Source organism: Benincasa hispida, chromosome 2, assembly GCF_027475165.1.
Source record: "Benincasa hispida cultivar pf3 chromosome 2, pf3_genome.v1.1, whole genome shotgun sequence".
Taxonomy (NCBI): domain Eukaryota; kingdom Viridiplantae; phylum Streptophyta; class Magnoliopsida; order Cucurbitales; family Cucurbitaceae; genus Benincasa; species Benincasa hispida.
Window position 1 is genome coordinate 46,037,450 of NC_143479.1, and position 14,121 is coordinate 46,051,570.

The 14,121-nt window shown below is 37.1% G+C and overlaps 1 protein-coding gene and 1 non-coding gene across 2 annotated transcripts; one reads left to right on the forward strand and one right to left on the reverse strand.

Annotated features, from left to right (window-relative positions):
• Positions 1-8,541: 8,541 nt before the first annotated feature.
• Positions 8,542-8,648, forward strand: LOC120069494 (small nucleolar RNA R71). The gene has a single exon (XR_005479558.1). It is a non-coding gene; the product is annotated as a small nucleolar RNA R71 (small nucleolar RNA).
• A 3,175-nt stretch (positions 8,649-11,823) lies between these two features.
• Positions 11,824-13,670, reverse strand: LOC120069492 (heat stress transcription factor B-4d-like). Its single transcript, XM_039021265.2, has 2 exons — positions 13,330-13,670; positions 11,824-12,495 (listed from the first exon to the last, which is right to left on the reverse strand). Exons 1-2 carry the CDS (start codon positions 13,579-13,581, stop codon positions 11,989-11,991), a joined length of 759 nt encoding a protein of 252 aa, XP_038877193.1. The 5' UTR covers positions 13,582-13,670; the 3' UTR covers positions 11,824-11,988.
• Between the last annotated feature and the right edge of the window lie 451 nt (positions 13,671-14,121).

Genomic DNA, 14,121 nt, shown 5'->3' on the forward strand with positions numbered 1-14,121 from the left:
AGGTACCAAACCAACCGGATACTGAAGGAAATTTGAGAAGGTATCCTAGTAGCTCGATACTGAAGGACATTTGAGAAGGTCTGAGCAGAAGTACCTAAGGTAGAACGGTATAGTATGGCCACGTGCACGTAGGTAGTTAGAGTCAAAGATTGAGCAAAAGGGTTCTCTCTTGACTAGTAGTTGGTATTGGGGTTAATTTTACCCACAGTGGGGTTACTTTCAACTGAGAAACAGTTTTACTGTTTTATGATTAAAACAGCTTTATATGCTTTATGTTTGGAAAATGTTTACACTGCAGTACAAGTACTGTAGAAGCTTATATTTCAGCTTGAACTCTTTATTGAGATTTTGCTTGAGAATCAATTACCTTTCTTAAGTCACTCACTGGGCGCAAGCTCACCCCATTTTCAAATGTTTTCCTCTCCCCCAGGTAGCGGTCAAATCCTCAGAAGATAGCTCTGCATATGCTCTTCCACTAAAGGATAAAGATTTTGTAACCCGTCGGTTTAGGTGGTTACTGTAGATATTGTACACATGTTATTGTTGTTCATGTAGGGATTAGGGTTTTTGGGCTTAGGACTTATGAATCTGGTGTTGTAATGACTCTAAACTTGTTATGTTTCTAAATTAATAAATTTTGGCCCAAAGATATTCCGCTATGTATAAGTTATATTTTGGTATCAGAGTTATTTCGCCAGAGTTATTAGGCAGTAAGTGTCAGCCAAATGGTTGATAACTGCTGCAGTCATGCCCTTTCCTAGGCTAAGAGGGTGGTCTGGGGCGGGGTGTGACACATTCCTTCTTGCCTCTTTTATTAAAACCCCAAGTAGGAGTTGTCATGCATGTAGACATCCTCCATGCATGAAATTGGTCGATATATTTAACTTTATACTGAGATTTGAGGGAGATTTCTGAGTTTTTTAAACTAATATGCTACTGGTTTGAAAACCCTCAAAACTCACCTAAAGTTCATCCAAAATTCAGCTCAATTTAAGTGTTTTCCACCATACATTCCTTCTTGAGTTTAGTAGAGAAGATCTTGGTGTGGTCTACTTGAAGATTCAAGCTCAAATTGGTTAAATTCTTTAGACCAAATTAATCAATATTCGTTAACTACCGAGACACACCACTATAGCTTGATAGTTGCATTCTCCTCAATGTAGATATATCTTTGTCCAGTTGATTTAACCATAATCAGTAAGTCGACCTTTCAAATGTTATTCATAATAACGACTAGGTAAAATGTTATTTTACCCCAAAATTACATCTTTCTTAAGTTCCACTGATCCTGTAATGAACAATTGGTTTGTGATCCAATCACTAAACCAAATCCCTCTCGGACCAATGAGAGGGTGGGGTCCTTTATTCAAGACTTGGATTTAGCACTTAAGAGAACAACCTTTCTCCTAACCTTAAATCAGGTAGGTGTGAATTTCGTATTGCACCCTATGTTCCCAACTATCTACTCGATCTTACCCCTGAAATGGGATGCTTGTTGAGCCCGTGTTGTTGAGTCAACCCTCACCTATGCAAATCTAAGGATAATCCCGAATAAACAAGATTTCATAGTTAGCTCATGATTGAAGTCGAGTTACCTAGATCATCTATTTGAAACAGTCAGTCTTAAACAGTAAATGACGTTATAAAGTAAGAGTGACTTATTTCTTGATCTGATCTTATGCAAACTCATTGCATAAGACGCCCACACTCCTCATGTCATCACATGAACGATTCAGGATCACATCATTTGTACTATCTACAAAGCGTACTGCATCCAATAGTGTATCCAAAATAAGGTGTCCAACCTTATTCATATACTTAGACCGTTTTGGTTATTTACTCGAACTTGATCCATCTTTATGTCTCAACATAAAGTTCAAGTATTGATGTGATAGCCGCAAATCTTAGTTTATTAGATTTAGTCTTTACAAGTGCAATTTACATATTCAACAATAACTTTATTGAATAAATGTCAAATAACATCTTTATTGATAATAGAAAATGTTTAACTTTACAAACTGAGAGTTTTAGGACATACAACCCAACACTAATATTTTACTAAAACCCAACAAATTCCACCTTGGCAAGATATTTGAAGAATCCACAACTTTTGGAACATCCATTGTCTTCACTGACAACCATAATTATCATATCATGGAATTATAACCTATTGTCTTCACTGACAACCATAATTCTCATATCATGGAATTATAACCTACTCCACCATAAAAAGTAGACCACTTGGAATACTACCTCCTAAGATTTTCCTTTTTCATCATATGTCGATAGACCATGCTGATATTTATGGTGCAACTTCCATCTACTTGGTTCACCAAGAAGTTCTTCAGCCATCAACACAACTTCCACTATGTACCTTGCGTATCCGCCGAGTCAATGCCCATGTGCAAACTTGTGGAACCGCTAACATCACATCCTCTATCATCGTCTCCCCTGATGAGAAAGACATCGTCAACATCCGATCTAGAGCCCTTTGACGTACTTACTCTAATTTTCATGTGCCCAGATTGTTCGTATACCCAGCAGCATATCTTCTGCTTGAAGACTATCCTTTTTAAACCTATGCTGGAACCACTCCGGAGCTGCACTGAAACACAATCATTGCCTTAACATGCACTTGTGTAATCCATATTGTATCAACACATCCTTGACTTGTACTTGCCACAAGTTGAAGTTGATCATTCCATAAAATTTCTCTGCATCAAACTTTATTGAACACATAAAGCTTGACGCACATCTTCTTCACTCCTAGAAAATCAGCAGATAGTGAAAAAATCACACTATTCACAAAACATCGAAGCCCATTTCGAGAATTCTTTCTTTATGTGGAATCTCAGAAAAAGCTACAACCACAGAGCATACTCAGACATTCAAGAAATTACGAACCTGACACTCTGATACCACTTGTAGGAAAAACCTCCCACTTCTACCGTAAGAATAAGTAGAAAAATTATGAAAAAATTAAAAGAAATAAATAAAACTAGAAACACAGGAATTTAAGTTGAAAAATCCCAAGCTTAGAGAAAAACCATGGCCCATAAAAAATAAATCCACTATGTGAAAAATCGTTACAATCAAATAGAACGATTCTATCCCCGATCTCAATTACAAGAGCACTCTCTCAAAACTTTCAACTATTCACACCTTTTTCCCACTCTCCAACTAGAGAATAAAAAATAAATTTAATTAGAGTTAGCACATTAAGCTTAAAGTGTTTCTAATTGGGACGACTTGAAACTAGAGGCATAGGCTCCTTTTATAGGCTTGGAGCCCATCCCTATTCTTCAATTTAACCGATGTGGTCACTTCTAATATTTTTCCAAAATACAACATGATTATGCTCCTACGAGATCATTGCCTATGTCTGATTGTGCTCCTATGGGATCACTACCTATAACTAATTGTGCTTCCTACGGGGTCACTACCTATGATTGATTATGGTCCTAGTGTCACTACCTATGACTGACTGTGTTCCCCAAGATCACTAACTATGACTGACTGTGCTCCTATGGGGTCACTGCCTATGACTGATTGTGCTTCTACAGGGTCACTATATGTGACTTGTGTTCCTACTGGATCTCTATGTGATCACTACCTACAACTGATTGTGTTCCTATGAGATCACTATCTATGACTGATGCGTGAAATTATGGTGTGTTATGGTGTGAGTTTGCGGTGATCATGCAAGTTTTCCTAACAAGGCCCAGGTATAAGCCTTCTTAGGTTTCCTGGTAAGTCCAGGGTCGAACACAAGGACTACTAAGTAGATATGTGACAGACTCTTCGATTCTATTGATGGTAAATAAATGAAGTGGATAGTGTTTTGATTGAGATTTTTCCTATGCGACAGAGTTGAACCCAAAGCGATGGAAGCATAGAGTTACAATAAGTATGCGATGAAGGGGTTGAGAAGGGGTTTAGCTAACATTTTCTAAGACTGTGCATAAGTTATGTGATCATGCTACACATAAATATAAATACTACATTTCTCAATGCAGAATGCCACAATTCCTATTTCTAGGATGCATGCGATGCATATGCGAAAATGTCGATAGAACTTATTTCTAAGTTTCTATTCTTGCTTATGCGATCTAATCTGACTCTCTCAAGCCTAGATTCTATCTTTAGACTACTCTCTCAAGTATGTCCAAATGCACACATAATCCAAAGTGACCGCATACCACCAATCCTATTTCTAGGGCGCATGCGATGTGTAAATAGTAGATAGAACTTATGTCTAAGTTTCTACTCTTGCTTATGAGATCTAATCAGACTCTCTCAAGCCTAGATTCTAATCCGACTCTCTCAAGCCTAGATTCTATCTTTAGACTACTTTCCCAAGTACGTCCAAAGGTGAATGATGCATACATAAGACAAGATGATCGCATAAAATGTAGATCTTAAGTCATGCTAGATAAGTGCTTCTCAACCCATACAAAAATTTAGCTACTCATGCACGGTATAGAGAGATTGAACATATAGTGAAATGAAGTTTCCATTTTCTACAAATAAAATACTGAATACAACATAACAAATGGAATTGAGAGACAACAAGCCCGATAAGCAATGTCTTGCCTCCCATGGCCTTTTACACTGCTCTATATCACTTCAACTCTGTTCTAGTTGTGGATTCTTGCTCTCACAAGGGTTGACCCTCTCTCCTTTTGTATTGCTTTTTGGCAGTATCTCGATCTGTCCGGAAATGATCTCTCTAGGCTTTGCCTCGTCTTCTTTCTCTCTCTATCCTCTATGTATATGTATAAATATGTGCGAAAACGGACTAATTAACTAACTCCCTCTGGTGGCCTTCGGTATTTATAGATTTCAAGGTGAAGCAGCTTTTCTGACAAATGATTACAATGATAGGCGACATTAATTTCCTACTTTGTTGCCCCATTTAAAAGTCACCGAAAGTTCAATGTACTTGCTACAGTGTGGCTTTTAACGACTTGTCAACTAAATTTGGAATCGACCGTTATCAACTTTACGTCCCATCATGATTATGTTGTCGCCTTGATGCGAGGTCTTTATACGATCACCATTTGAGAAACTTCTCATGATCGCATGTCTTGCGATCACAACTTCAAGCATGCTGTCGCATTGTGCCTTTGGATCGCAATTTCATATGCGTCATCGCATTGTTCCTGCACAAAATAGGTAAATTAACTGCTTTTATGCGATGAGCACTCGCGATCATAATTCCTTTCAGTTTAGTGCTTTTGGACATGACGTTGCCTATTTTACCATCGCATTCTCTCATTGTTTTACTTATTTTAGCTGTAATAACTTGTATTTTTACCAGTTATCACACCCCCAAATTTAAAACAATGCTTGTTCTCAAACATAAACTAAATATTTTCTTTAAAGATTCAACCGCCTTTACCCTACCTAGACTTCTCAAGGTGCCTTATTCAAATTTCATGAACCAATGCCTTCTTAATTTCTATCCCGATCTCTTCTTAAAATATTTCTAATCTTTAGGGACCGCAAACTTAACCTTCAAAAAATATTTACTCGTTTTCAGGACATCACATAATTTATTTCAAACTTTCTCAAACCGGGGTTTTCGAGTGATTTTGACCCTTGCGCAATTCAGATACTCGTTTTGTGATCTTGTATTGATCCGAGTGCCCAGCCTTCGTTTTCGCTTGCTCCCACGGGTGTTATGCAGGCATCCAACTACGAGCAAGGCGCTCTTTCTTAGTCAAAACTCATGCCCATCTCTTTATTTGGCAGCGGAGTTGCGATCACTTGGTTTATGCATTGATCACGATTCTTACCTTCGTTTTGGCTTGCCCCCACGGGTGTCATAAGGACATCCAACTATGAGTAGGATCTGATCTCAACTTTATATAAAAAATTTTATTTATATTTATTAATTTTTATTTATATTTATTTTTTTAGTGAACTGAATTTCTAAAAGTAACAAGGTTGAAAATAACATTACTAGCACCCCCAAATTTACACACAGCAATGTCCTCATTACTGAGAGACAAAATAACTCGTGCGATGGACTTAGGAAATTTCATAAAAATAGTTTTGAAGGAAAGCTGGTAGACCGCTAAATTTTAGAAATATTTCATGAAATGATTGTCCTGAAATTAATCTGACTCTAATACATGCTGTAAGAAATAAAGGCATGAATTTCATCATTGAAGTCATAATTGGTACGGGGAGAATGCGGCGACTAAATAAAGTAATAAAAAATTCAGGATTGAGTCGAACTTAAGAGGATGTGATAGTAGAATTTAGCCATATTAAATTGAAATGCGAGAAGTGCAAAATTGAAATAAGATGAGGCAAGAAAAGACACAACCCCCAAATTTGCACTATCGCGTGTATCATTTTTTATCACATCCTTTCTTGTCGTGGGTTGATTCCTTGATTGCGATGGGCTGATCGAACCGGTCGCGTGTTTGAGGTTATCGCATTGCTCCATCGCAATCGTCTACTACGATCAGTGATAAATATCAAGAGGGTAAAAAAAGTATTAAAGAAAGAGTTGGCAATTCTAAAGAGTAGTGATTATGCAAAAAGTAAGATAGACTCATGAAAGAAAAATATCAAAAGGATACTAAAAAAAAAAGGATATACTTCATCCTGATGAATTTATGTCGCTTATCAACACAGGGACTACATGTTACTTCTTCATTCTGGCTTCCTTAGGTTCATGAGGGTTTCCCCTCCTTTTCTTGATCCTCTAGCGCGATCATATTCTGGTTATAACTTCTAATATATGTGTGCGTCCCTTCGATTGCTTTAATACATTTCTTCAAAATATTAAGCAGCGCAGTTTCTTCTTCTTCTGGTAATGCAGAGGGTTTCTGTGTTTTTCTTTCTTCATTCAAGTTCAATTTTTCTTCATTGTTTGCTGTTATTGCATGGCAGGTTTCTAAGGATGTTATCGCATCCCTTCTTTCTTCATTTTTCTCCTCGGCCTCCCCATCTTCAACGTAAGTGTGTTTATCGTCGGAATCTTATAAGCCTTCATCTTCTGGGATCTTGATTGCCTCAAACCTGAGCTTCTTTCCATTGATGCTCATTGTGATCTCTCCTTTGTGCACATCTATTTGAGCACAATCAGTAGACAAGAATGGTCATCCCAATATAATTGGCACATCTTTATCCGCTTCATAGTCTAGAATGATGAAGTCTGCAGGTAGAATGAATTTGTCGATTGTGACCAAGACATTCTTCAATTTTCCTTCAGGGTGTATCAAGGACCTATCTACAAGTTGAAGAGTCACCGTCGTGGGTGTCAGCTGACCTACATTCAATTGTTTGAAGATTGAAAGGGGCATTAAATTGATGCTTGGCCCAAGATCGTATAATGCTTGACCGACGTATCCCCTTCTATTGAGCAGGGTATTGTAAAACAGCCTGAGCCGCGCATCTTTGGTGGGATTATAATATTTGACTCTTGTGTTAATGCCACTATGGCGATTTTTCCTATGTTTCTCTTCTTCGCAACAATATCCTTCAAAAACTTGGGATATATCGGCATCTGCACTAATGCTTCTTCATCGTTTTGCTTTCTTTACAGTCTTTGAGGGAATAGAGGGAGTTGTACTTATACTATTTCATGGTCTGGGGTTTTAGAGGTGATCGCATCTTTAGGTTCTTCAAGTTCCATAGCCTCGGGCTCCTCTGACTCAGTTTGCGTCAACAAATTCTTTGATTTCATCATATTTGAATTGGTCCTGCTAGTCTCCTTCCTAACTTCTGTCGTCGTCTTTTCGCTTCTCAGGGTGATTACTAGGCATTGTTCTTTCCCTGTGTTCCCTGGGTTGTGTGGGAGCTCAGTTGAGCTCGGTAGTGTCCCCTACGGTCTATTCTTCAACTCTCCCGCAATCTGTCCTATTTGGATTTGCAAGTTGTGGAGGACCATCTAATTCTTTTCTATGTACTGTTTTAACAGGTTCTCCATAGAGGATGATGGCGGTGTTTGAGAGCTGTTGGCTTGTTGTTGTTGTTAACCGTTAGTTCGTTGGAAAAATTCTGGTGGTCCTTCTTTTTGCGCCATAGGTTGATACCCTTGTTGTTGGTTATTTTTCCAAGCAAAATTAGGGTGGTTTCTCCACCCGGGGTTGTACGTGTTTGAAAAAGGGTTGTTCTTAACAAAGTAGATTGACTGCGGATTTTGTGGACACTCTTCAACTGAATACGATTCTCCACATGTAGCACAGCTAGTGCTTGTCTGTTATATCACGTTAACTTGCCCTTTTTGCACTCTGGGATTGTTTATATCGATGCCCTATAACAAATTTATCATCGCATTCATCTGATTTTGCAAAGATGCGATGATACCATTATTTGCGTTACCTTCTCTAGGTTTTACTCGTTGATCGGTTTCTTGCCAATCTTCATGGTTTTTCGATATGCGATCAAGAATTTATTTATTTTTTTTTTTTTGCCTCATCATAAGTCTTGTCCAGCAAACTACCTGTTGTTGCCGCATTGGCAACTATCTGCGATGTAGGATTTAGTCCATGATAGAAAATCTCCATTTGGAGGCAATTCGACAATCCATTGTGCGGGCAGTCACGCACTAATCTCTTAAACCTTACCCATGCGTCACTGAGCGATTCGTCTTCTTCTTGTTCAAAATTTGTGATTAACTTCCTCCTTCTAGCATTCTCAGTAGGAGGGAAATACTTCTTCATAAACTTCTCCACAACCTATTTCCATGAAGTTATCTCTCCTGGTTCGAGGGAGTATGCCCATTTTCTTGCTTTATCGCATAGTGAAAATGGAAATAGCGTGAATCGAACTTCTTCAATGGAGATATTAGGGAACACAAAAGTGTTACAAATTTCAATGAAGCTTTGGAGATGGCGTGCGGATCTTCACCACGTTGTTCTCCGAGCTATCCTGTTGTATGTATCATTTGTAACATTACCAGCTTCATCTCGAACCTTGATCCATCCAATGCTGGTCTCATGATTCCTGGGGAAAAATCATACAAGTTTAGTGACGCATAGTCTCAGATGGGTCTATTGCGATCATTTTCCAGTAGGATAGGATTTGCCATTATGTTGTTTACATTTGCGGCTTGTTCTTCCAGTTGTTCAGCCATTCTGTGAGTTCTTCCTTGTTGTCAGTGTTTGTTTCTCCATCTTCTGTGAAATGTTCTTTCGATCTCTAGGTCGTAGTTGGGCTTAGGAGCGTGTCCTTCGCTCATGCGACACTTGCTTCTTCCCTTACCGAAGGAATGGCAATGCACAAAGGTCGAAAGTTGCAAAGAAAATCAAAGAGATTTGATGTTAACGCAAACTATACCATAGTCCACGGCAACGGTACCAAAAACTTGATGTGTGAAATTATGGTGTGTTATGGTGTGAGTTTGCGATGATGTGTGTTATGCGGTGATCATGCAAGTTTTCCTAACAAGGCCCAAGTATAAGCCTTCTTAGGTTTCCTGGTAAGTCCAGGGTCGAACACAAGGACTACTAAGTAGATATGCAACAGACTCTTCGATTTTATTGCGATGGCAAATAAATGAAGTGGATAGTGTTTTGATTGAGATTTTTCCTATGCGATGGAGTTGAACGCAGAGCGATGAAAGCGTAGAGTTACAATAAGTATGCGATGAAGGGGTTGAGAAGGGGTTTAGCTAACATTTTCTAAGATTGTGCATAAGTTATGCGATCATGCTACACACAAATATAAATACTACATTTCTCAATGCAAAATGCCACAATTCCTATTTCTAGGATGCATGTGATGCATATGCGAAAATGTCGATAGAACTTATTTCTAAGTTTCTATTCTTGCTTATGCGATCTAATCTGACTCTCTCAAGTCTAGATTCTATCTTTAGACTACTCTCTCAAGTATGTCCAAATGCAAACATAATCCAAAGTGACCGCATACCACCAATCCTATTTCTAGGGTGCATGCGATGTGTAAATAGCAGATAGAACTTATGTCTAAGTTTCTACTCTTGCTTATGCGCTCTAATCAGACTCTCTCAAGCCTAGATTCTATCTTTAGACCACTTTCTGAAGTACATTCAAAGGTGAATGATGCATACATAAGACAAGATGATCGCATAAAATGTAGATATTAAGTCATGCTAGATAAGTGCTTCTCAACCCATACAAAAATTTAGCTACTCATGCATGATATAGAGAGATTGAACATATAGTGAAATGAAGTTTCCATTTTCTGCAAAGAAAATACTGAATACAAAATAACAAATGGAATTGAGAGATAACAAGCCCAGTAAGCAATGTCTTGCTTCCTGTGGTCTTTTACACTGCTTTTTATCACTTCAACTTTGTTCTAGTTGTGGATTCTTACTCTCGCAAGAGTTGGCCCTCTCTCCTTTGTATTGCTTTCCGGCAGTCTCTCGATCTGTCTGGAAATGATCTCTCTCGGCTTTGCCTCGTCTTCTTGCTTTCTCCATCCTCTATGTATATGTATAAGTATATGCAGAAATGGACTAATTAACTAACTCCCTTTGGTGGCCTTCGGTATTTATAGATTTCAAGCTGAAGCTGCTTTTCTTACAAATGATTTTAATAATGGGCGACATTAATTTCTTACTCTGTTGCGCCGTTTAAAAGTCACCGAAAGTTCAATGTACTTGGTACAGTGTGGCTTTTAACGGCTTGTCAACTAAATTCGGAATCGACCGTTATCAGCTTTACGTCCCATCACGATTTATTATGTTGTCGCCTTGATGCGAGGTCTTTATGTGATCACCATTTGAGAAACTTCTCACGGTCACATGTCTTGTTATCGCAACTTCAAGCGCGTTGTCACATTGTACCTTTGGATCGCAATTTCATATGTGTCATCGCATTGTTCCTGCACAAAATAGGTAAATTAACTGCTTTTATGCGATGAGCACTCGCGATCGCAATTCCTTTCAGTTTAGCGCTTTCGGACATGATGTTGCCTATTTTACCATCGCATTCTCTCATTGTTTTACTTATTTGAGCTGTAATAACTTGTATTTCTACCAGTTATCAATGACTAATTGTGCTCCTACGAGATCACTACCTGTGACCAATTTTTTTCCAACAATCACTACCCATGATTGATTGTGTTTCTTCGGGTTCACTACCTATGCTTATGCTATGCTATGTACATCTATGCCTATGATAGAAAGAGTTAAATTTTTCACTTAGATGCCCATCTATGCTAAGTCAATGTGTACACGTCTCACTAACATATTTACAGATATTGAATGTGTTTTTATACTCATCCTTTCTTATGATATGTTTCCAGGTAAAGGCAAAAGACGTACCAAGCGCATGGTGAGAAGATGTGTTGAAGGTGCCATATAGAAATAGTACTAACGCTTCCACTCAGTGTCAAGTCTTTAAGACATTTTGAATGTGTCTTCATGTAGAATGATTGAGTCTGTAAATTTGATATTTAAATAATTTGTTTTTATTAAAGTTTTTTTAGGGGTCCCGAACTAAATCTTATTTTTGTTATTTACGTATCTTGAAAATCATTATTCTACATTAATATTGTCAACTGCTTTTACTTTAAAAATTATACCAATGATGATAATGACCTAGTTAGAGATCTCAAGAATTGGGTCGTTACAATAGATTTCTTAAAACTAAGAAGCCATAACTTTATATTGATGGATTGTTTTTTTTTTTTTAAAATTCAACATGTGATGAAGAGACTCAATCACTTCTTTTGGGTTTGTATCAGTTATGTTCATTTATGTTCATTTGATATCAGTTATGTTCATTTTTTACATAATATTTGTACTAAATTTTAATAAATGATGACCAAAATAACCATGGAATGAAAATAAACATTTTGAAATTAGAAAGACTAAAATGCAATTAGACCTTCTTTATTTTTATTAATCATGATGATCATTCCCAATCAAAATGCCATACTGATTCCATCAATATCTATGTACAAAAATCTCAATGACATTACAACAAAACAAAAAATTAGTGTAAATCATATCCACCATGGGAGCTCATCATTTGAACCTCACTCTTCACGGTGCCCTCTCTTCTTCCCTCTAATTGGAACCCCAAAAAGCTTCACCATTCCATTTCCCTCTTCTAATCGGACCTCGGGCAACGCTGGCTGCGGCAACGATAAAGGGTTCAACTCGATCAACTTGGGAACCGATTTGCTGCCATATTTGTGATCGAGTGGTTTAACGTTGTTCTGGATGAAGTAGATGATGTTGGAATAGAGATTCTTCATATGGGCTAGCTCTGACAATAGCATGAAGTTTCTCCGCCGTAGACGACGATTATCTTGCGTTAGTGCCGCCAGGATGTCGGGATCGGAGGAGGAAGTGGTGGTGTAACATAGGCTGAGTTGTTGTTGGTGCTGTTGGTGTAGATGGAAAAATTGGAATGGGATTTGTTGATTATTGTTGTGATTATGGGACTTTCTTCTTTGAATCTCTAATAGTAATTGTCTCTCTCCTTTCTTGAAGTTTTCATTCCCAAATTCCCATCTCTCTGCTACTATTTTCTTGAATCCCTACAAGAGAAAAAAAAAATAGAAAAATAAAAAAAAAAAAAAAAAAAAAAAAAACCCCGAGCATAGCTCCATTGGTAGTTAGCTAAACAATTTGTTCTTATACATTGTAATATGTGAAATTCATCAAGACTAGTCATATTACAAAACTTATGGACAATTTGCTCTTATGCGGTGTAATATATAAAACTAATTAAAGACTAGTAACATGGCAACACATAATATATTGCTTATATGGGTGAGTTGTTAGTTTGAATTATTCTTCAAACGGCTTAAATATAGCTCAAAAGTGGGTTCCATTTTAGTGTATTTTTTCCATAGGTGTAGTAGGGCTTGAATCTCACAAAAAGAGTCATGAGATCAACACGAGAGGGCCTAGGTGGTGTTTAAGCATACTAGTATCTCGTTTCATATGTAACTAGGTTTAATTTAAAAATCTTATCAAGATATAAAAATAATTACCTAAGCAACGTTCAAGAGATAGCACTAATTAACATCAACCTTCAAAAGAAAAAACTAAACTAAAGTATATAGTTCAAGTGGTTCAAACCCTATTGTCGTTTTTCCTTTATTTACAAGTCATAAGTTCAATTCTCATCATAACCCAAGTAGCTAAACAAAATTAGTGTACATCTTCTCTCATAGCTCATAGGTTAAAGAATTAATCATCCGCCGTAGCTAACTCAAACGGTTTCTACTATCCTACCAAACCCAATAATTCATAAGTTTAAATCCTCCCTTTACATTATACTAACAACCAAAGATCATTAGTTGTCGAGATAAATGAAAATGAGAATGCAACGAGAACGAGAAAAAAAGAGAGAGAGGGTTTCATACATAAGTGTTGAGTTGTCTAACAAAGCTCGAGAAATTGTTGTGCTTGAAGTAGTTGGGAAGAATATGAGTAGCAAACTCTGAGGGTCTCCAAACAACAAAGGTTGAATGAGATTGACCCCAAGAAACAATGTGATCAGTGGTAGGATCCTCCACCAAATCATAAGTTTTTGTCAAAAACGGCGCCGGATTGTTTGCCTTCTGAGACTCAACTGAACAAAATCCCACATTATAATTCTCAATAATCCCCTCCATTTTTTTTCTTCCGATTTTCTTCCCTCACAGCTTCTTTCTTCTATATACACACGCACTCACACTCACACTCACCTTTCTTTTCCCTTTAAAAATTCCTCTCTCTCATTATTATATATAATTGCTTTACTTTTTAAGAAACAACAACATATGACTATGTCACTAATTTGTAAAGCTATATTATTCTTCTTCCTCTTTTTTATCTCTCTCTTTCGACCTTTTAGAAAGCACATGACCTTCACATGTAAAATATTTGTTTCTATACCATATTGTATATTATATGTTTCATATATTTATAATGATTAAATTGTAATGTTAGACGTTATGATTTATAAATAAGATTTAATCCCATGATTTGTTAAATTCATCATAAACCATCTCTATGATAGAGACTATTATTGATGAGGATTTTAGCAAACTATAAAGACTAAAATTCTAACTATTAAAAAACCATAGGAACTAAATTCAACTTTGGAACTAAGTTTTTAACTTAACCACTTATAATTATTGTCTTACATCTATCTCTATCTTTCACTATATATA